The sequence below is a fragment of the Amblyraja radiata genome, chromosome 23 (assembly GCF_010909765.2).
Source record: "Amblyraja radiata isolate CabotCenter1 chromosome 23, sAmbRad1.1.pri, whole genome shotgun sequence".
Taxonomy (NCBI): domain Eukaryota; kingdom Metazoa; phylum Chordata; class Chondrichthyes; order Rajiformes; family Rajidae; genus Amblyraja; species Amblyraja radiata.
Window position 1 is genome coordinate 12,360,139 of NC_045978.1, and position 24,567 is coordinate 12,384,705.

The 24,567-nt window shown below is 40.2% G+C and overlaps 1 protein-coding gene across 3 annotated transcripts in view; it reads right to left on the minus strand.

Moving 5' to 3' along the window:
- Positions 1–425: 425 nt before the first annotated feature.
- Positions 426–24,567, minus strand: part of tshz2 (teashirt zinc finger homeobox 2) — a 400,444-nt gene continuing 376,302 nt past the window's right edge. For all 3 annotated transcript variants that reach the window (XM_033041571.1, XM_033041570.1, XM_033041574.1), the window contains exon 4: positions 426–3,143. Coding sequence is in view for 1 of the 3 variants with exons in the window: in XM_033041574.1 (XP_032897465.1) it covers positions 3,133–3,143 (11 nt within the window). In the remaining 2 variants the exon portion in view is untranslated. The remainder of the gene's footprint in view (positions 3,144–24,567) is intronic.

A 24,567-nucleotide genomic window follows, 5' to 3' on the forward strand; every position in this document is an offset into this window, starting at 1 on the left:
GCACTGATCAAACACTGCAGATAGATATTTCAGTCACATGCTTCCAGCTATTAGTGTGACTGAGGATTTCTATTCGCACCAAGATTTTTATTAATGCGAGGATCTGTTTTGCTTGCAAATTGTTCGCAGGGATCCCTGTTTTAATTCCTATCACTAAATCTCTGATAAAACAGGTAAATAACAAATAATACCGACTGTGAATGTTGTCTGCTCTGCTATCTGGTTCTTTTAACGAAGATTGCAAAGTTATTTTTTGACAAACTTCGTCATGTTCATAAGGTCATAAGTGATAGTAGGATTAGGCCATTCGGACCATCAAGTCTACTCCACCATTCAATCATGGCTGATCTATCTTTCTCTCCTAACCCCATAACCCCTGACACCAGTACTAATCAAAAATGTATCTATCTCAGCTTTGAAAATATCCACTGACTTGGCCTCCACAGCCTTCTGTGGCAAAAAATTCACACAGATTAACCATCCTCTGACTAAAGAAATTTCACCTCATCTCTTTCCTAAAAGAACGTTAAGACTGGTAATATGATCGTAGAACAATGTGGTGAAATTAGCTAGTGATGAAGTATGCAATGTAATATATTGAAACATAGCGTGACATCTTAATATGTTGCAGTGTTGCTCCTGATTAATTAAGAGCAGAGACCACCAGTGCAAAAAAAGTGGTCATTATCTGGGACCTAGATCCTCGTATGAATGGGGTTCGAATAGATGTAGTGGTGTAGGTTATAAACTTCAGCAGGAAACACGGACCAAATGATTGTGAGAAGGAGATTTTGATTCTGCACTCTTAAATATTCAAGGGTTTCTTCTGCCTGAAAATCTAGACTGAAAAACCTCATCTTGACTAAAGAGCTCCCCTCTAGGTGAAATCTTTGAGGCTACATTCAGAGAGCAGCAATTCTTGCAAAATAAAATTAAATGATGTGATTACATTGATATTGAAAGCTGCACGTGAAGAAAAATAACATGCAAAGGGGGGAGCACTGTATTGATACCAGGCATAAAATGCCCTGGGATTACACAAGGTTTAAAATACATGGACAAGGCTTAAATTAACATACATGGCCTTTACAATCCCAGGAAGTTGCAGGAATAGAATTTTCAGTTTTCAGCTGAGGCTCTGTGGATTACCCTCTATTGCAGAAACCACACCATTGTCATTATTTGATAGTTTCTATGAGAGGTCACCAATCTACTCACAGCTTTGAGGCTGACAATATCAAGAGCAGGATTTTGGGCCTGGACCACAGTGAGAACATGATAGTATTGATTGGCTCGTACATATTTTCAGATAAATTGTTTGATGGGTAAGGGAAACTTTAGCAATGAGGAACTTACAATATATTTGTTGCTTATTTACTGAAAGACTAAGCGTTGTGAGAGAATGGATTTAAAATAGTTTCTCTGCGGGCTATGCAAACTATGGATTTGTAATTGCAAGATGTGTGAGCATTTTGGCCAACTGGTGCTTGAAGTCACATCCAATAGGACATTTTAGCCGCAGAACAATTTTGTTTTGAAGACAGAATTTAGATAAAGACTAGCAAATGCATTTTTAAAAGTCACTAGGATAGGAAAACAATCTCTGTACTCTTGATCAGCCCCTCTTGGCCTGTGGCTTAAATTAATCCTTAGACCATCAGTGAAAATAAATGAAGAATGCACGGAGGTATATAAAGATTTTTTGACATTATTTGTACAGCCTGTATATTCCTTCAACTTGAGATCATACCATAGTATGTAGCAACACCAGATAAAACTGGAAAAAAGCTAAATTTAAAGTTATCGTTAATAGTAAAATGTGGTGCAAATGGAATATATGCCTGCATGCATTGAAGCAAGAGAAAGTGTCTCCTTTTTCTCGACAGAACTCACAAAATGAGGGGACCTGCGTTTATGAAGTCAGACCATTGTCCATTGTTTCACTATAAACTGGATGCACATCCTCTATACCAATTGAATTGTAACTTGGGGAGTTGTATTACCACAATGGGTTAACAATGACTTCAATAATGATTGATTGGCCTTCATAAAAAAAAAAGTTGGTGAACTCTCTAAAAATACAAATTACATTAATAAAGCTGATATGTTTGTCCAGCAGTGCTTAATAAACTGAATACCTGATGTGTGCGCCAGTGGTATTTATTGAACTCCTAGCTGCAACATCATTCATTTGATTCTTTGTCTCTTGCGACTTTATCAGGGATAAATGGAGATGCATTTCCCATTGCCTCCAATCTCTACCATTGAAACTCACACTGTAGAAACAAGAAGTTATCAGGATTGAACTGCAGTTGTCCGCTCCGTTGTGATCATTTTTCTCTCTCTCCTTCAGCTGTAGGTTCATACTTGGTGTGATGCAGGATGTCAGTGAAGGCTATTTTTTAAACAAGGACAGCAGCAGACTGATCTTCCTGGTCGCAAAAATGTCTTGTGTTGTTCCTAGCCACTACGAAGCTGATCCTGTGCACTGTTGCCGTTGATGATGAACAGCGTACACACTTTTTTTTCTCTGGCTGTATCTTGTTCACAGCTTCATCAGTCTTTTTCTTCTTAGTTAGACAGATTGATCCCTTGTGCTGTTAAGACTGCGGTGGGAAGCCCAGGTGCAACATTGACAACTGTACTGGTTACAAAACTGCTTCCCTCATAAAGAGAGGGCTGTGGGGCACACTGGCAATTCAGCCATAATTCAATGTCAGCATCAGCAGGAAAGACATTAGTGTCCAATGTGATTGTATCTTTACATTAAACTTGGGCTTAAAGTTTGAAAAATCGTACTTTTTTTTGCCATCAGGAGTAACCAATTGACGAAATAAACACATCAATGTTCCCAGCCATTATCCCCTAAAGAACACTTTGTTATATGTGCCGCAGAGCAGCAGCAGGGAGTCAAGAGCCCGAGCACAGTTTATCAATGAAAATCTAATAACATCCATAGGAATCGAGCTGGAAAATCAATACTTCATTACCAAATTGTTAGTGAGAATGAAGAGTAATTGCAGGAGTTGAGTGCTCTTTGTGGTCAGAGCAACTGGAGTTCAACGTCGCAGCTGAAGTAAATGCAGGGGAGGGCCTGGACAAGGATGCTGGACTGCAAATTGTGATCATTCTTTATCTCTGCCCTGGAGGAGAAGAAAAAGAAGCACGTTATTACTACATTTCAACTTGCTTTATCCCTAACTCTCTAGACATAAGTAATTAAACAAAAAAAACACAAATTCATCCTCTGCAGATTCTGGGAACAGCAGAGCATCAAGTGATTTTCCTACCTCTCGGGAGTGTTACCTTGACCTGGGTCTGAGGTTCACGAGGACATTTTAAGTGACATGAGCTGAGGCAACGTTTAAGAAACAATTTGACAGGTACATGGATAGGACAGATTTAGAGGGATATGGACCATACACAGGCAGGTTGGACTAGTGTACATGGGACATGATGGTTGGTGTGGGCAAGTTGGGCCGAAGGGCCTGTTTCCACACTGTATGACTATGACTCTAAAACTGACTTCAAATACACTGACAGGGTTCAGGGCTCTTTTCACCATTGTCCTGCCTTCTCCCCATAACCTTTGACGCCCTTACTAATCAAGAGCCTATCAATCTCTGCTTTAAAAATATCCAATGGCCTCCACTGTCATCTGTGGCAAGGAATTCCATAGATTCACCACCCTCTGACTAAAGAAATTCCTCCTCACCTCCATTCTACAGGCATGGCCTTTTATTCTGAGGCTATGCCCACTGGTCGTGCACTCCTTCACTACTGTAAATATCTTCTCCGCACTATCTCGGCCTAGGATGTTCTTTAGCCGAACCAAGCAAGGTTGGCTGGACTTCACCAGATGCAGTAACACCTCGAGCCACAAATAAATATATCCTTCAACCCTTTGAGTTTTGTTGCTTCTTCTAGACTAAAACCACAGCAACAAGCTGAAGGGTATCGACCCGAAACGTCACCCATTCCTTCTCTCCAGAGATGCTGCCTGTCCTGCTGAGTTACTCTAGCTTTTTGTGTCTATCTCCAACAAACTTTTATTTTGTTATGTAACTTTCTGGCAATCTTAATACAGTGAGACTCTACTTAAAGTGCTTTTCCTTCTCAAGGACAGAGTTTTGATACCTGAAAAACAATTTCTAATAGCATTGGAAGATTGCTTCATAATTACATTAAAATCCATAATGTTTACTTTTCATTTTGTAGCAGAATCCAGCACCCTGACACCATTTCTTTCTTAGACGATCTTTAGGGGTTCTGGGTAATTACTAATCATATAAACATAGAAACTAGGTGCAGGAGTAGGCCATTCAGCCCTTTTTTTTGCCTTGTCTGCACTCAGTTCTCTACTCCATTTCCCCGTTTTCAACGTAACTATATTTTTTCTCTCACTCTTCCAGCTCTGATAAACTAATGATTTACTTTTCCAACTTCGGTCCACGTCCCATCATGGCCAGTTCTCTGTCGAAACAAGGAATAGGTACAGGAGTAGGCCATTCGGCCCTTCTACCCAGCACCGCCATTCAATATGATCATGGCTGATCATCGAAAATCAGTACCCCGTTCCTGCTTTTTCCCCATGTCCCTTGATTCCGTTAGCCCGAAGCTAAATATAACTCTCTCGATCTCTGTCAAGCAACACATGGCATCACAAGATGACTGAAATGTTCACAGAGTTAAAAATGAATAGTTTAACTTGCCATTTTTTCCTGCAAAACACCAGGCATTGCATTTGTGTAACGGGTTCAAGATGAGAGTCAAGTCAAATCGCGTCTATTGTCATATGAGCAAATACGGGGAGGTGCAGGTACAAAGAAAAGCCTCCTTGCAGCAGTACCACAGGCATAGAGTAAAACAGCATGGAAAAGGCCCTTCAGCCCAACTAGCCCATGCCGACCAAGATGCCCCCATCTACGCCAGTTCCACCTGCCCTCCAACCATTTAGCTCCAAACATCTCCTATCCATGTACCTGTTCTAATGTCTTTTAAATGTTGTTATAGTCCCTGCCTCAACTACCTCGTCTGGCAGCTTATTCTTTATACCCACCATCCTCTGTGTGAAAGATTTGTCACTCAGGTTCCTATTAAGTCTTTTCCCTCTCACCTTAAACCTATGTCACCTGGTTCTTGATTCCCCTTCTCTGGGTAAAAGTGTGCATTTACCCTGTCTATTCCCCTCATGGTTTTAGACACCTCTCTAAGATCACCTCTCAGGCCTCTTGCGTTCCAAGAAATATAGTCCAAGCCTGCTTAGCCTCTCCCAAAAGCTCAGGCCTGTATTTCTAGGCCTGTATGTCTTGGAGCGCAGAAGATCCTGGCAACATCCTCGTACATCTTCTCTCATTCTTCCCATAGCAGGATGACCAAAACTGAACGTGCTGTAAACTCAGACAATGCACGGAACATTAAAATGATACATAAGTTATACAAGATGCCTTCAGAATCCTATCAATATGTTGGCGACGACTGCAATGGAATGGGATGTTATAACTGAACAATTCAGCTATTATCAGAACACCAGATAGATGCGTCTTCCAGCACAGCTCAGTGCACAGCATTCAGATTCTGGATCGCAGGCTGCTTCGTTCCATCTGGCACCTGAGGGATTTGAAAGCTATTTGCAGTACCTCTGTTTTCTACCGACCGGGTGATATCTGCTAACTCAGCCGAGACTGGATACCTAGATTTTTACACTCGGTATCACGGTGCACATTGTTGTCACTAAATGACCTGTAGAAAATTTACAGTGACTACAATGTACCTGGAGGTGATTGAATAATGATGTAGTATACAAGGTGTTTACAATGTACCTGTTCAAGGCAGGTGATTGTACAATGATATACAAAGCTCTTGTGTGATAAAACATTGCAAATCTATTGCTAACACTTAGAATGTGCTCACATTGAATACCTTGCCACAGTCTGTGTTACCTTCCATTTGGGAAAATAATCTGCTCAATTTGCAAAGCCCAAATTGTTCAAATAGATTTGAAACAACAAACAAAAATGGAATTCCTCACCACTTATTTCTCAAATAAGTAGATGACTGCATTCCCGTATGTGCACTTTATTTCATACCAATGCAATAATTGTCTATTTGCCCATAATTGTAATGTTGCGATGGAATAATGCTAACAAACTGATGCATGTGCCGTTTCTCCCTCTTTTTACAGTTCAAAAAATAAAACTTAATTTTTGAAATACAGGGGATCAAAATTTTCTCACTATGACATGCATTGTTTTTGTTTCTGCTTGCAAAGCAGAGATTAATTTCCTCCAGCTCTGTTGCCCCTGAGTAATCCAGTCAACGGTGGAAGGGACAATAAAAACTGTGTGTCACGGGATGGCAGCAAATAATCGCTGGTAATGTTTGTGCAACAATACAGGCGCAATGCTCTGGCTGTTGGAGGGATATATTGGAGAGAGAAACCTGATAAACCAGTCTACCGGCTGTCTAACCTGCATCGCTAACAAATCATTTTAATAGGAAAACTATGCACTAAATCAAGAACGGGGTAGAGGAAATAGAATAAATTCAGAAACATGGCTGCTAGATTTCCAGTGGTTGTCATAATTGGCAAACGTCTGCTATAACTTTTAGTGCTGGCACTTGTCGCAAACAAGATCATCTTTTTCCCTGAAACATATTCACGTGGAAGTTGAAGGCATCATTATGTGATCGCTGTTCAAATAATACCTCCACTAAGTATTTCAGCCAGGCAATTGACTAATAATAGATATCGTGAGACTCTTGATTTTACCAACCCTTATCAGGAATTTCTATATTTTTCCTTTCTTTCTTACGGTTCATAATAATTTCTAAATATTACAGCATTTCATGCAAAAACAGCCTATCTATTAACATAAGCTCAAAACAGTAATGCCGATCTTGATTGACAAATGCAACTCTTAAAGCAAAAGACTCAATAACAGTCAAATTAAAATATCCATGCTAATTAAATTATAGTTCATAAATCACATATTAGTGCTTCCACCGACGCTATCGTTTATCTCCTTTTCCAGTTGTCAAAGAATAATTTTTGTACTCTGTTACATTATCCAAACGGTTCTTATCCCTGTCATGTTTCTCCATAGACAGCCACTAAGAGGCAGCTGAGAACTACTCATTCAAGCTGCGTCTAGCGTGAAATCTGGCATCTTTTCTCACGGAATCGGCAGGATCCAGAGTGCAGATTCACTTTTGTCACTGCCCCACGTTCTCCCCCTCAGCTGCTCGGCCTCCAAGTGATGTCACTTAATTTCGGGTTTGTTCAGTTGTTGCGTCTGTTACAAAATAACCAGTACCTGTATGTAAGAGGGACTGGCAGTAGAATAAAGCCAGATGGGCTGAGCTTCAACATTTTTTGCTTATCTAAACTAAACGCAGGATTCATCTTAAAGGGAACCTATAGAGCGATGATGAATATTGTTAAAAGAGCCACTTCAAACCAGTTGTCAAAGATTTTAAAGCTGAGATAGGCAAAGGTTAGAATCATATGGGATAGGATTTCAATACGTCAGTGATTATACCCTCTTCTTATAACTTTAGTCTGGCCCCATGCACAACATTGGACATGCACTTCTGTTTTGCTGTATGAGTGGGTTGTACGCCAGTATGTGTTAGCTTTTATAGAAGTTGCTTAAATCTTACCCATCGTTTAAAATGAGACAAGATTAACAAAGGATGGACAATCTGCTCCCAAACATTTCTATGTAGATGCTGGTCTACACCGAAGAAAGATACTTTCACTAGAAACCGCTGAGTTACCCAAACATTACTGCCCAGATAGCAAGGCTTAAAATTACCTCACTGATGCTGTGTTGCATTTTACACAACCATTTTTGGTTTACCTTGAAATCTAGACAGCTTAAGATGAAGCAATGATAATGCTCCTTAAAACATCAAAACAAAAAATAGAGTGAAATAATAATGTTTTGATCAATGCCCCTTCATCGGTAACTATCTTATTAAAGTATTGTTTCAAAATTTCCAAAATCAGGCATTTCAACAACATTAATCTCAAAAGCCTATTTCAGTTCTGTATCAACTGATTTGTCCTAACCTCATCATAGGGTCTTAATCTTCATTGAAGTGTGGAGTGAAATTTGTAAAAGGTTAATACTGACATGACTATTATTACTTTTGAAATTCTTGGAAATTCACATATATCTTTGGGAAAAGAAAGCAATAATTACATAGTGTTAACATACTAAAAAAAGTGATTTTCTATCACTCTCCTATGGTGGGCTTCTCCGTGGACCTTTTTGAGAGTCTGGCCTCCTACCATCACTATTAGTGGTCATGGAAGCCGGTATCGAGCAACAATAGTAATCGGAGTAGCCAGTCTTCACCAGTGCATTGGGGTCAATTATAAAATCTAAAGCAAGTGTTACAGCCTCAAACCCCACAGATCTTTCTAAGCTGATCCCACATCTCCTTCTTAAGCCTCTTGTTATCTAGACTGTGTAGGAGATTAGAAAATATGTTGTTTCTGGTCTTCCCCTCATAACATCTACTTACCACAAGTGGGATATTGATCCCAGAAACCACGAAACAGTGTAAAAGAAAGATCCTGACCCAAAAGGTCGTCGCTTGCCCATTTCCTCCCTGATGCTGCCTGACCTGCTCAGTTCCTCTTGCCGTTTGTCTTTTGCTCAAGATCCCAGCATTTCCAGCCTCCAAGAAGAAGCTGTTGCTTGGCTGTGTCTCCAACAGCAGAAATGTTGTACTCTTACTTACATAAGGTCTGACTACAACTGCCAAACAAGCAGCAGGTGAAGGATAAAAGAAAGGCTTGCAATTAATAAAAGTCTTTCATTAAATTAGAGAAGTGCGAAGTGCACTATAAAGTATACGATAACTTTTGATGCTGTTATAATGGATGAAATTCACCTCAAGGTAAGGAGGGAAATTTGAGTAAAAGTTTGAAGATCTGCTCATCTAGTATGAGCTCCCGAAGAATATTCTCAAATGTAATAACAATGTCATAGCATCATACAACTGTAAAACACAAAAATGGGTCCTTTCTGTGTGAAAAACGATCCTGTCAGATCTCCTTTAGGTTTCTCACCTCTCACCTTAAACCTATGCCCTCTAGTCTTAGCCACGCTTATTTGCGGAAAAAATTCTGAGCATCTACCCTATCTATCCCCTCACAATCTTATAAATCTCAATAAGATCAGCTTCCAATGTTCCTGTGGGAATAAATCCAGCCTATCTAATCTCACCTGCAACTAAAGCCTCCCCATTCCAAGTAACATCCCGGTGAATGTCTTCTGCACTTTAGAAAGATGCGACTGAAGAAGGGTTTCGGCCCGAAACGTTGCCTATTTCCTTCGCTCCATAGATGCTGCCTCACCCGCTGAGTTTCTCCAGCACTTTTGTCTACTGCATTCCTCTTGTAGCTTGGCGACCAGAACTATGCATAATACTTCTAGTGCAGTTGTAACATGACATCTCAACTCTTACGTTCAATGCCTCAGATTATGACGGCAAGCATTACCCTACCCACCTATTTCACCATTTCCAGCATACTACGAACCTGCATCATAAGGTCTCTCTTTGCATCTGCACCTGCATCTTACCTTAAGTAATTCTCCTGAATTATCTACTCTCTTCAACAAAACAATATGATACTTCACGCTCTTTAACTAGTTTTGATTTATCTTTAGTCTTCATCTTTCTGGAAGGTCACTTTAGCGTAATTGGTAGCACTTGTATGCCTGGTCAGGAGGTCTTTGGTTTCAGGCCACTTCAAGTTTGAGCTCAAAATATTAGTTAACATTTAGCGCACTATAAACTATACGATGACTTTTGATGCTGTTGTAATGCATGAAATTCACCAGGCAAATTTGAGTAAAAATCTGAAGATCTACTCATCTAGTATGAGCTCGTGAAGAACATTCTCAAAATGTAATAACACAATGTCATAGCATCATACGCCTGTAAAACACAAAAATGGGCCCTTTCAGTACTGAACAAATACCATGTGGGTAGAGATAATAAACTTTGCATTTAAAATATCCCATTGCACAACTGAGATCTGATGGTAGACAAAAGTGCTGGAGAAACTCAGCGGGTGAGGCAGCATCTATGGAGCGAAGATGGGTCTCGATCTGAAACGTCACCCATTCCTACTCTCAGTATCAGAGATGCTGCCTGTCCAGCTGAGTTACTCTGGCATTTTGTGTCTATCCTGAGGACTGTACCAGGTCTTCTGGTCTGGTGCAACATTCTCCCTTCCATTGAGATTGCCAAGCATGATTGTTCATCATAAGGTATAATAAGATATGATGAAATACAAATTAATCACACTGAGTTACATAAACCCTACAGAGCAGACGAGCCAAATGGCCTACATTTGCCCAAATAAGCACACCTCCCACACCATTTCAGCAGATCTTTCTATTTCTTTCTCTCTGATACGCTTAACAAGCTTCTGCTAAAATGCATTTTGATATTTTGCCTCAATTATACCTCACAGCAGCATATTTCACATTCCATTCACTCGTCAGATTAAGATACTTCTCCTGAATTCACTTATGAATTTATTAGTCATTATGCTGCATCTTAATTTTGAGGAATATTCTCAGCAACAGTAAAATGTTATTTCAACCGGTCTATCCTAATTTTCTGATCCATGTTAATAAGGATTTTTTTTAAATCATATTAAAATCGAGTCTTTGTTTCTCCTCAAATTACAAATGTCATGCCTTACTGGCTGCAGAGAGCTTGCGATGCTCTCAGTTCTGCATTGGTCACACGAGCCAGAGACAATGTGGCTGCTGAGAGGAATAAATTGTGGTGTGAATTAAACTGCAGTACTGGCATGGGGATGATTTGCACAATGTGGACAATCCTCTACCCACCCCATGCAATCAAATCCTGCTCACAATTTATTACTAGTTAAGAAAAAAAAGTCAAGGCAGAAGTGATAATAATAAGCACCGGGCTCTGATACATGGAGCAGTGAGATAAAAATCTTTCCAAGTATCTCTAAAAGATTTTCGAGTACATTGGTGATTGTTGTCCGTGTGTTGCTCAAAGCCGCATTGAAAGACACGGGTGGGAGAGATGGAGAAGTGGGTGGTTGCAAAAAGAGGGGGGAAAAAATTTACCAAAAATGTCCTTTTGATGAATCCAAAATTAAAATATTTCAAATTATTTATTTTTAACATTTTGTTATGCTGAATTGAAAATATTGAAATGATCAGAACTGTTGTTAGGAGGGCTGGTTTATATGAATGCAGAGCCTGGCAGCATTAAATTAACACATGTAGTTAAAATGACATGATGGCTAAAGAACTCCCAGGTTAACGGCTGCATCTCCGTTCATGTTAATTCAGTTCCCTTGAACAGCTTGGCTCAGTAAATCTTCTCAGCCAGCAGACCTCACACCATTTTTCATAGTCCAAGTAAGTCGAAATGGACAAAACTCGTGAACTTGTAAAATGTTAATTGTGATACCATACGACTGATTTGAAAAAAGAGGTCATGAAAAAATAGCATCCCTGCTCCAACTAACCTAATAATCCCACTGATCCCCTTATAAAGTTTGACTTTCTCTCAAAAATAATATTTACCTTTCATATTTGGTTTGCTCATTTAAGTTTTCTGAGTGTTTAAAAAAAAAATCAAAGTGGTGTACTTATATAAAGTATATATGGTTTGTGCTGGAAGCTAAAAACCACACAGGAAAGAAAATAGCTTTCTAGAAAAATACTGTAACTTTGTGAAAACAAAGTGACTTTTATGCTGAAGGAATGTGAAAAACGGTGATATTCTTTAAACCCATTCATTTCACCTCTTTTGCAGGCTAATAAAAGGCTACCGGTCGCAAAAAAATGTGTATTTTTAAAGTCTATGCTTTGCCAAGGTTATTAGATTTTGAAACTGAAAGGCTCTAATCCTGCTGAATTATATTTTACAGTACTTCAAAATGCTGTTTATGGAAAACACAGAAAGCAGCGCGCAAGTGTTTATAAAGATTTAAATAGATCTGTTCTATCAACACACACACACACACACACACACATACGACAGCATTTACCAGTCCCAGTGCCGGTATTGATCAAACTGCAAAAATATATTTGGAAAATAGAAGATGCAATAACCATCGATTTTTTTTAACACAACGACTCAGAGAAATTCTAACAATAAAACTGATCTGCATTATATGTACACTGGGTTCCAAAAAGGTCAGCGCAACATCAATTAAGCGAAACCATTACATATTGCCACTGTCATATTTAATATCATGAGGCACCTCCTACCCTAATCAGCAAATCCAGGTCTTGCAACTATAAATTACAGAAATATACCGGTAACAAAGGCAATCTAGTTAATAGGAAATTTGTGGTCTTCAACTATTGTATTTGAAATGGAAAGATCCAGAAATCTGTGAACCAGTGGAAATATTAACAAAGCCAGTTGCTGCACAACTTAATCGAACGGATAATGTCTGTGGGAAGAGAGAAAGCAGTGCAACAAAAGCTTCTGGATCTGGCTAGGTGCTGAGACAACACACTGTGGCATTTTTACTATAGCCCAGGAGGTCTTTTGTGCTGACAACACTGGCTAAGCCTAGGCGTTCATTATTATTTTTATTATTTGATGCCTTAACTGAGGAGTTCCTCCATTTTTTATATTCATGAAAAAGAAAATGTGAAGAATTTCAGTTTAAAAATAAACACCGTGTTGAAGATGTCCAAATTCTGTGACTTTCTAGTATATTTTAAAATGTGCCAATGCCATTTTGTAAAGTGTTTATTCTTTTAACATTGAATATCAACAGCTTAGGGGAGCATAGAGGTTCTACATGTTTCTAGTATATTGGAAATTTGATTTAACATCAATGTTATACTAAAATTAAATTAGGTAAATAAAATTATATCAATCAATATTTTGCATTTTTACAAGATTACATTGATTTAACAGTAATTAATAGAGGCCTGAACTTCAAAATTATTAATAACCGTGCATGACCATGGACAGGAAAAGGCAATTTTTAATTGTGATGGGAATAATAACTGACCTGTCCTGGGATTTCCATTTCATGGAAATTTAAACAAATTGAACAAATTGAAATTTAACCAATAGAAAATAAAGCAAGACGCAGATCATAAGAATATTTTTCACTGCTCACAGTTCGGAATGAGCTAAAATTGTTTCGGATTTTCGTGATCCCCAGAGAAGGGTGTTTTCCTATTTATTTCAGTGGAACTGGAGTTCAGTAATTTTGTTAAGCCTTCTCTCAGCTCTGTTCTCGTTCACACTGTGCCTGCTACTCGGGTTCTACATTGTGTTCCTGTCACAACTCTATGGTTTCCTGACTACTTAATTGATCCAAATTATGCCCTTCTGCATTACTAGGAGCACACTGGGGGCTACCAATGCAATCTGGAAGGAGAGAATGAAATAAAGGAACAACCACAAAATAAGGGAAGACCAGCCGAGAAAGTTAAAACAAAAAATTAGAAGTAACTGTAAGCTGCAAGTCAAATGGGTTGTTTGATACCAAACCAAAGCTATGTCTGTGGGATCTGTGAGCTTGGGTAATTATAACAGCATTGAATTTACTCTGGTTATTAATGTGTGATGTTGGACAAGCTGGGTAGTTTATGATTGAAATTATATATATATATATAATGAAATGTTACACAGTTATTCCCACACAAATACTTGTGTGGTGCCTTAAGTGGAATTTGTGCTCTAGTTAAGATTGCAAGTGGACAGACTGTTATCAGGAAATCCTGGGTATAAATGTCAAACAAACACTGGAGATTTTAACCCTGGGTGCTCCCTGATCTTCTTAAGCAGCGACAAAAAGAATAAAATGAACCAGAATGTGTTGTAAAACCAAACGGAAGCCCTTTTTCACCAGTGAATAATGTTACACCCAGCAACGTGCATACAGAAGCAGGTCTGAGGAGCGGCTGCTTGTCGAATCGCTGGAATCACCTTGAGATGTTGCAACTAACTCCTCGCCTTGGCGCAGTATGTGTGGTGTTCCTTGTATTTGAGTAACCAGCAACTTTCCACACAACCTGCACTATTTCAAATAGAGATCTCAACTTTTGAGAATAGAAAAAATATATTTTAATGCCGAGGAGAGTAAAATCCAATGTAATGACTGTGTAAGAATTGATTATTTAGGATATGCTGGTAACACCACATAGATAATTTATCATTTAAATACCCTTCACAATGCACCCTTCACGATAAAAATAAATAATAACGATAACAAAAGCACTGAAATCTTAGCTTTCATGCCTTAAGTCTATAGAATTGGTTGTAATTCAGTACTTGCTTAAACCAATTCACTTGACACTTAACAATTTGTTGGTTTCATTTTTTATGAATACAACACCTGACTTGCCACAACAAACACAATTTTTTTAAAGACTTTTATAAAAACAGGTACTTTTCATTTGCAGTTGATAGTGACTGGTGAATGTTTACAATGTCTGAAGGAGGTGAATAAAAAGCAGCAGAAGATAGACACAAAAAGCTGGAGCAGCATCTCTGGAGAGAAGGAATGGGTGATGTTTCAGGTCGAGGCCCTTCTTCAGTCTGAAGAAGAGTCTCGACCTGAAACGTCACCCATTCCTTCTGACTGGTCTGAAGAAGGGTCTAGACCCAAAACGTCACCCATTCCTTCTTTCCAGCGATGTTGCCTGTCCCGCTGAGTTACTCCAGCTTTTTGTGTGTCTACTTTCGGTTTAAACCAACATCTGCAGTTCCTTCCTACACACTAAGAAGCAGCAAATGGACAGGGCCCTGGCACTGAAATTAGGGGGAGGATTTGAGGGTAGCCAGGTGTACGGCCGCCCAAAGTGATTCATCGCTGTTTTTAGTGATTATTTGCAGCTTGAAAATAAGAAAAAGAAGATGAAACTGCAGAGATAAAACGGCTGAAATTGTTCTGCCCGAACCCAGTAACGAATGTGCTCTCGTTTGCAGAGTGAAATTCCTCCACAGCTTTAACTAAGATGCCAAGCCTTTTAAAATAAATGAACTCGTTTAAAATAAATGGATTAGAGTCTTTGTAAAAATAGCTGACAGACGAGTTCCATTTGAATACGTTCGGGACATACAGAACAAAAAAAAAATCTGGAAACATGAAATATAAACAGAATCCGTTGGGAGCTTTGATGAAAGATGATATCCAAAACAGGATCATTTCTTTCCTATCTGATAGCAACCAGCCTTTTCTGTGTTTTTCTTTTTTATATAAGAATACAGATGATGCCATTTAATGATAATGGAGAGAAAAGATAGTCGAAACAAATAAAATGAAGGAAAAACTGTCTGGAAAAGAAAAGAAAAATCAAACGAGGGATGATAAGATAAGAAAAAAAAGATAAAAGGAAATGGTAGAAAGTGGAAAAAGTATTGAAGGAAAACAAAATAGAGAGATGGAGGGGAAAACAAGCAGCCAGCAAGGAACGTTGGAATACAAAAGAAAAAGAGAAGAATGAACAGTCAGTGGAGGCGATTAGAAAATCTCTCCAGTCTTTCAGATTTCAATGCAATCTCTATTGAGAACAGCCATTGAGAATTTATCTGCTCTCAACAGCTGTTCCCTGTGCTGGTACTGAAAGAGGTATAGATTCTGGCACCTCATCGGTAAGGATCACTTAGCTTGCTAACTGATGCCATGGATGGAGTGCTCGGAAACCTTTATGTAGGAATCAAGCCCTCGATGACAGAGCGCTCACCAAGAACGAAACTGTTCTAAGTGACAAGGTGCCAGAACCCTGTAAAATGCTCCAGATGCACAGCCCGGTTGAACACAGACCACACCTATTCCTGACTCAATGTAGTCATTTGTCAGTGACTGCCATGGTTGGGCACCAGCTTTTACCTAGAACTGACTGTGGGCATAACTGGCCTGGGAATATTTAACTAGCATTGTGTGCGAAGGGCTGTTTCCCACCACAATGAGCACAAAATTATATCATTACTGCATCTCATAAATATTAGAAGCTGAGGGCTAAAAAGGTATGCTGCATAGATTTGAATTTTGATAACTCTGACTTACAGTGGGTCACTAAAAAATATTACTGTCTCTTTAAATGATGGGGCTTGGGATTACACTATACTGAATACATTTTTCCACTACATCACACACTGTCCCAGTGCACATAAGATAGTTTATTGCTCTGCATGATTCATAACCCATTTCTCACATGGGAACATTACAAGGTTCAAATTATATAAAACCTCTCAGTGTTGATAAAGAGCAGGGATATGAAAAGTTGTAAATCAAGTCCATTGATTGGGCTTCCTGCCTGCTGGAGATATTCTCCTTCTCTATTCTAGAAATTAATGTCTGATTGAAACACCATTTCACTGGACACTCCGAACTCTGGGGAAGGAATCTGACTGGATTGTTAGGGTGGCTTTTGCTAACGAGTTTTTTGAGTAACCCCCTACTGAGGCCTAAATGTCTGCGATATCCATAAACAACTCCATTCTGTCCAATTAAGGAGACAGAGATGTACCTTCCTGTCAGATAGATTTGCATGGATAAGCATGTGAGATCATAAGGATTGTGAGGGATTGTTCCACGTCTAGGAAGAATGCGTAGAATGGATGACTTCCATTACAAGCCCCTTACACTTTCCCAATTACTGCCAGCATTTCATTAATTACTAATAGCTTTCCCTGATGTAATCATCTATGTTTAGCCAATCAGCAACTTCTCTCGTCTTGCTGAAACCATTAAAGCTGGATGACTAAATCTATTTGCTGAAGGCTCACTCACCCCTCCTGAGTCGAAGATGATAAAACCATTCATGATTTAAAGGCTGAATGCGGCTGGACTGTAAACAACCCCTCTAGTTGATGGTGGATACGCACAAAAAGGCTGGAGTAACTCAGTGGGTCAAGACAACATCTCTGGAGAAAAGGAAAAGGTGACGTTTCGGGTCGAGACCCTTCTTCCGACTGAGAGTCAGGGGAAAGGGAAACAAGCGATATAGACGATGATATGGAGAGATATAGGACATATGAATGAAAGATATGCAAGAAAGAAACGATGATAAAGGAAGCAGGCCATTGTTAGCTGTGGGCTAGGTGAAAATGAGTTATAAACAATGAGACTCAACAAGATGACTTTGAACCTAGTACAACGACTTGGGTGGGGGAGGGAGGAAGAGAAAGGGGTATCAGAGTTGAAAGCCTTCTTTCTCTCCGTAACAGTGAAGGACACTTTGCGAATATTCATCTAAAAGCTCTTGTGTGCAGATGGCAGATTGTGAGGTCTCAAATTCACTGTGGTAAGACTGATTGTTGTGAAAATCTTAGCCACCATCTTGAGACTGTGCTGATGTCTCAAGGTAACAGTTGGTGTTTCTTGGGTCTTCTACCCATGCTCACATTTCCTTTGCCTCTCCAACGGATAGGAATGCTCACTTTAACATTTTCTGAGCTGAAAGATTATTTTTAACTTTCAAAACTATTCTTTCTTCCATTGACCATGAGTGCCCTCTGCATGTAGGTTATCCTCCCAGTTTTCAGTTGGGTTACCCAATCCCACTTCTATGTCTGGGAGAGGAGGCAATTGGGGTAATCCACATCACACCATCACTTCCATGTAGAAGGATGAGGGGGTACCTCATTGAAACTTACTGAATAGCGAAAAGCCTGGATAGAGTGAATGTGGAGAGGATGTTTCCACCAGTGGGAGAGTCTAGGACCAGCGGCCATAGCCTCAGAATAAAAGGATGTACCTTTAGAAAGGAGATGAGTAGGAATTTATTTAGTGAAGAGAGTGGCGAATCTGTGGAATTCATTGCCACAAATGGCTGTGGAGGCCAAATCAATGGATATTTTTAAGGCAGAGATCGACTGATTCTTCTTGATCAGTAAGTGTAACATGGGTTATGGGGAGAAGTCAGGTGATGGGGTTGAGAAAGAAAGATAGATCAGCCATGATTGAATGGCGCAGTAGACTTTTTGGGCCGAATGGCCTAATTCTGTTCCTAGAACTTATGAATTTATGAACCAGGTTCCTGCTCAATTGTTGTCCAGAGTAATCTGAACATCTCTTCAGGAATGGCTCCCTGAGTCTCCAATTGTGATGAACTGCAGGAAGATCTCCTCTTTGCCAATTGGCCAAAAAATGGTATACCAAAGAAAGCAGGGAGATGAAGAGTTTCTTTTTGAATGCAGTGGGCTGTAGTGATGTGGAACCCGCTGCCTTAATAGGTGTGGTAGAAGCAGATTCAACAATAGCTTTCAACAGGGAATTAGATAAATACAAGACCACAGAGAAAGGAAAGAGGAATGGGACTATTTGAAAATGACATTGAACAAATCAAGAGGGATACGACGGATTAAATAGATGATTTGACATAGTGTGATTCCATGACACATTTGTTTATCAGAATACCATCATTTAAAAAACTAAACTACATATATTAGCTCAATACTGGAGAAGTCAGACTGGGCATTTACTGCAGACTTGTGGTTTAATGCTAAGAACATATCATTTTAAATCCTGTTGTTTGATGCTGTTTTAATCACAAATAGTCCTCTTTTCTCTTGGCTATAAGCAGTGCACCAATAAAACTTCAAAGCTTCTGTTTCATTGCAATTAAGCAACCAATATTATCCATTGTTTTATTACTGAGATCAACTGGCTTTTCTATATTGCAACATTACGCAGTGGTAGAGGACAAGTGTTTTATGTATCTTTGAATCGTTTTCTTAGAACTTGAAAGAAAATGGAAAGAATATTGTCTCCACAAAGTGCAGACAATTATAGATGATGCCTAAATGGATATGGGTTCTTAATCCATTTCATGTGTCATAAGCTGGGACAATTTACTTCACAAAGTAGACACAAATCTGTTCATCTCTTCTTTTCGTTCATACCTGCCTCTTGTCTTATCTCAACATAATAATACTAGTATCACAAAATGGACAAAGATGGAAGTTTGGTTTGAAAGATGAACACGATCAAGAAATCTATGGGGAAGGAGGAGCTGGCAGTGGTGAAAGAGACACTAAATACAAGTAACATTTTTATTTGTTCTGGCTTATGTACAAACAGAAAATTAAAAGTAAAACTGAAGGAAATAATGATTACAAGCACCCCCCCCCCCCCCCCCCCCCCCCCAACTAATTAAAAAAAAGTCAGGGAATCTTCTGGAATATTTTCAAAGGACAATTCAAATCAGATGAAAGAAGTACATAGAGACCTGGAAATGTCAATGTAAACTGAAAAATAAAACTATTTCAAAGCATTTTTTAAAAAATGGAGGGAGTGATAACAAAGTATAGTTGGGTATAAAATCGTAAGCTTCAATGAATTATAGCTGTGTATCTCAGTTCAGGGATAACTAGTTTTGTCTCTTTCCTTCTACGTTACACACTCTTGGTAGACACAAAAAGCTGGAGTAACTCAGCATCTCTGGAGAGAAGGAATGGGTGATGTTTCAGGTCAAGACCAATCTTCAGATTCTTGGTATTCTTGTGGGGCCTCTGTCTCACGCCTCTTTCAACAACGCTGCACTCCAATGCTTCCCTGGAGATTTACAGCAACAGATAAGACGTTCCTGCTGCTGGTTTCCTTTGAAGGCAAAGTCCCTTGCTCTCTTCTCTCTTTAGCATCCTACCAGCTGTCAATGGCTCGAATGGAAACCAAACCTGAGTGGATTTGTTGTGTTCAAAACACACCTTCCAAACCCATTCCTTGATTTGAGCACACGGACTTGGAACCACAACCAAAACAATGGCTAAGTACCTTGCAAGGCCAGGGTGGTTAACATGATAGAATAGGGCTACCATACTGCATACGTACAAAGACCTGCTGACTGCTGAACCATAGATCGTAAGGTGGAGCAGGACTTAGAGGGGATCTTGGTTTTAGGGGAGGGAAACAGAAGTTCAGATCGAGTCTGCGGCTGGAATCGGCTGGAGATATGATCGAGATCGGAGTCCGGTAGAGAGGCAATTGGAGGGTGCAGTGAGCAACACAAGGGTGGGGGGTGGGGGTCTTTCATTTTGGGAGGAGTGTTGTGCATGATCATTGGCAGGAGTAGGAGATGGAGGGAGTGAAGATTGTAAACTACTTAAAGGTGAGCCTACATGAAGAAGATGGATGCCTCTGATATCCTGGGAGGGGATGAGATGGGGTCAGGCTTCCACCAGTGTGTGCAGAAGCCTGTTTCAGTCTGGGAGTCTTGTACCCTACAGGGGCTGCGGAACTTTATTGAAAGGGGGGGGGGCTGAGCGATCACTGATCACCGGCTTTGCGGAGAAGGCAGGAGAATGGGGTTGAGAGGGAAATATAGGTCAGCCACCATTGAATGGCGGAGTTGACTTAATGGACCAAATGGCCTAATACTACTCTCAGAACTTATAAACTGCCACTATCATACAGCCTCCACCACCACCCCCTTGCAATGCAGATTTCATTTTTCTTATTATTAATTTATTGGATTTTCTAAATTATTGTATTTATCTGTATGTATTGCGTTTATGGGTTTGTAAGTTGCAGCAAGTAACAATTTAATTGTTCCATTATTGGTACATATGATAATTAATCATCTTGACTTTTGAAATAGGTAGTGTGCCTTAATTCTGCAGGATTTCAGTTGCAAGTGCCTTGAAATTCAGTGCTTGGATGCACCAGTCATTGGGATTTAGCAATTATGACCACAGAAAATGTGCATATTTTCCTTCGGAGTTTTCCACACATGCCTTGTACATTGCCCTGGCATCCAATGGCACGTAAAGCGGATCCAGAAGCTATCAGTTCATGTTGTGTTTGCCAATATGTGGCCTGAAGGTGGCGCAGGTTAGTCATCCATAAACAAGGCTTCACAACCATCTTGAGGTCCACTCTTAGCATGAAGACCTGCCGGACAAAGGCCTCACCTGTGGAGCCTCGTTCAGCTGGTAACCAGGCTTCAGGTAACTCAAGTCAAACCCAGAAAATGGTGTAAACACACAGCCAGTCAGGCAGAACCTGCAGAAAGCGAAACAGACTTAATGTTTCGGGTCGGTTCTCTGTTTTGCTTTCTGCAGATGCTACCTGATCTACCGAACTTTTCCAGTATTTTCTGATTTTATTACAGATTTCCAGCATCTGAGATTTTTTAAAATTATTTTCAGCAGCTTTGGAGAACCTTCTTGTGCTTGCCCCACTCTCTCTTGATCAGGACTCCGACTCTCCCCGAGTCAGCAGCCCATGACTCATTGTGTTTTTGATTTTTGTTTTTGGACTGAATTCTGTTTTTAATTTGTGTTTCTGTGATGTCTTTATTATTTATTTTATTCTGATTATATGTTTATATTCCTGTTAACCTATGTAAGGTGTCCTTGAGATGTCTGAAAGGCGCCCAATAAATAAAATGTATTATTATTGTTATTATGACTCCCACTGAGCTTGAGCAGAGTTCAAGTGCTCCCCATCCACTACAATGTTCCCACAAACCTTCCTCAACATCTACCTGTTATTGTTCAGTTACTTTGCCATTGCAAACGTCAGCAGCAGAAAGGCCTTTGAAAATGTCTATCATTGGGCGGCCACAGTGGAGCAGCAGCAGAGTTGCTTTACAGCACTTGCAGCGCCGGAGACGCAGGTTCAATCCCGACCATGGGTGCTGTCGGTACGGAGTTTGTATGTTCTCCCCGTGATCGTGTGGGTTTTCTCCGAATTCGTCGATTTCCTCCCACACTCCAAAGACGTACAGGTTTGTAGGTTAATTGGCCTGGTATACATGTAAATTGTCCCCAGTGTGTGTAGGATAGTGTAAATGTGCAGGGATCGCTGGTCGGTGTGGACTCGGTGGGCCGAAGGGCTTGTTTCCGCGCTATATCTTTAAAACTACAACTAAAACCTGTTCTCTAGACCGTAGAGCTTGTCGCTCAACTCACTGTAGGATCCTGCATGCAAGAGAATGTTATAAGAGTGGGTCCTTGAAAGAAATATAAGTTTGTCTGTTACATGCTGCATCTTTATCATCTGTTCCAGATGCTGAAGGGCTTCTAGGCCCGTCTATTTTGGCTGACTGTTGGATGCCTAGCTTGAAGATTTTTCACATTTTTCATACAGTGAGGGAGACCAGGGTTATGTTCATTCCAGAGGCATCATTGTACTGCGCCCAACCCAGCCACATTACCCCGAGCAAGCAAGGAGCAAACCCACGGGTGAACTCCCTCTTTGCTCCGTGAACATCTGTCACAAATAGGTTCAAGATGAGAACTGCAAACTGTATCTGTGGTGTGTGAGAAGCACGGCTGTGGTAAAACGTAAACTAAAAACATCTACTGCTGGAATAGTCAGCAGGCCAGGCAGCATCAGTGGAGAGAAACAGGGTAAATGTTTACGTATAATCTCCCTACAGTAGAATGGTTCAGACTAGTGCCATTGACCTTGAACATTTAACTGTGTATTTCTCCGTACAGATGGTGCCTGACCTGCTAAGTAGTTCCAGCATTTGCTGGGGTTTTTTATTTTGGATTTCTAGCATCTGCAATGTTTAGCTTTTTGATCATAAGTTCATAAGTTGTAGGAGTAGAATTAGGCCATTTGGCCCACCAAGTCTACTCCGCCATTAAATCATGGCAGATCTATCTCAACACAACTCTCCTGCCTTCTCTCCATAATCCTTGATCTAGAACTAATCAAGAATCTATCCATCTCCACACCAGCCTGAAAAAGGGTCTCGACCCGAAATGTCACCCATCCCTTCTCTCCAGAGATGATGCCTGTCCCGCTGAGTTACTTCAGCTTTTTGTGTTTATCCACATTTTAAAATACCATTGCTGTAAAATATTTTCCTTTTTCCCCTTTTGAATCTTTCTTCCTCTGGTGAAATCAGTGTATGTACTGTAGAAGGAAGTGGATGAGTCTCTCTTGGTGATTAACTCTTCACAAACTAATTTATTATTACCTAATAAATCAGTTTGTGAAGAGTTAACCTCCGAGGTTTTGTGCAGAATCCTTATTGTGTGTGCAAGCTCAAATAATCAGTCTGCCATATTTTTCTTCAAGTGCAAATTACTTTATCTGCACAGTAACATTCTCAATTTTCAATTAATCATCCTGCAATAATGGTAGTTTTTTTTACCATTAGAGCCCTAAAATATTGTTGGAGATGGTCTTGTTATCTCCCAAGGGTAGCTGAAGATCTAAAATGTCACCGTATTCAATCTATATGAGGTGCACAGGGACAGATGTTATGGTGTAACAGGGAGACTGCAAGGGGCACGTTCAGTTTCAGTTTAGTTTATTGTCACGTGTACCGAGGTATAGTGAAAAGCATTTGTTGCGTCTGAACCAGCCTAACATTGGACTTCAGCAAAGGAGAGACCCTCAAATGCAGCAAATTACAGGTTCCTTGGCTGGAGTGCTCTGCGACTGGCAGTTTTGCGGGCAAGATTTCTATCACACAAACGCTACTGGGAACGCTCTTCCAGGGAGATGCTAAATGCATTTCATTGTCTCTGTACTGTACACTGACAATGACAATTAAAATTGAATCTGAATCTGAATCTGAAGTCTGAGGAGCATCAGTTCAGGTGGAGAGAATGGGCAGCCTACACACAAGGGCTGCAAAAACTCCACGGCAATCCGGCAGAATGTAATCTTGTGAAGATTACAATAAAAGCAAACATTCAGCACAGTTGCGGGTGTGATGGATGGGGAAAGAGACTAGTAAAGGGGAGGTAGTCACGTGGTGGGGGAGGGGGGAGCGGTTAGGTGGAAAATCTGGTGGAAGGGCAAATGATGGTGTTAAAGAGCCACATAGCACAGAAACTGGCCCTTCGATCCATCATGTCTGGGCTGACCATCAGGTGCATATCAATGGAGACATGAGAAACTGCAAGGTGCCGAGCAACTCAGCGGGTCAGATGGCATATGTGTAGGGAATGGATAGGTGATGTTTCAGATGTAAAGAGACCCTTCTTTAACATCTGAAACATCGCCTATCGATTCTCTCTACAGGTGCTGCCTGACCCGCTGACTTACTCCATTACTTTGTTCTTTGCTCAAGTAACTATCTCTGGTAATCCTATTCACCAGCACCAGTCACTTTTTTACCAGCTGGAGAGTCACAAACAAGGGAACATAGTTATAAAATAAGGGACCTGTCATTTAAAACTGAGGTGTGCAGATATTCCTTTATGTTCGAGGGGCATGAACTTGTGGAATTTTCAGCTCCAGAATGTGGTTGAGGCGAGATCATTAGATAGATTTAAGGTGAAGATGATTAAGATCAAGGAGTTGAGGGTTAAGAAGACCTGGCACATAGGAGGAGTTGAGACCGGAATGGATATTGAATGGCAGAGCAGGCTTGAGGGGACTGGTGGCCCATCGCTGCTCCTATTTCCTTGTGTTCCTGTGTAGTTGGCTATGCTTTGATGTTTCGAGTGCTCATCCAGATGCTTTATAAATAGTGTTTCCACCACCATCTCAGTGGTACATTTCAACCACCCACTGGGTGAAGGGTTTTACCTCACATCCCTGGAACTCTCTTAATCCTCTCCTTAAACCTACGCCCTTTGGTTTTAAACCTCTGTTATGGTTAAACCTCC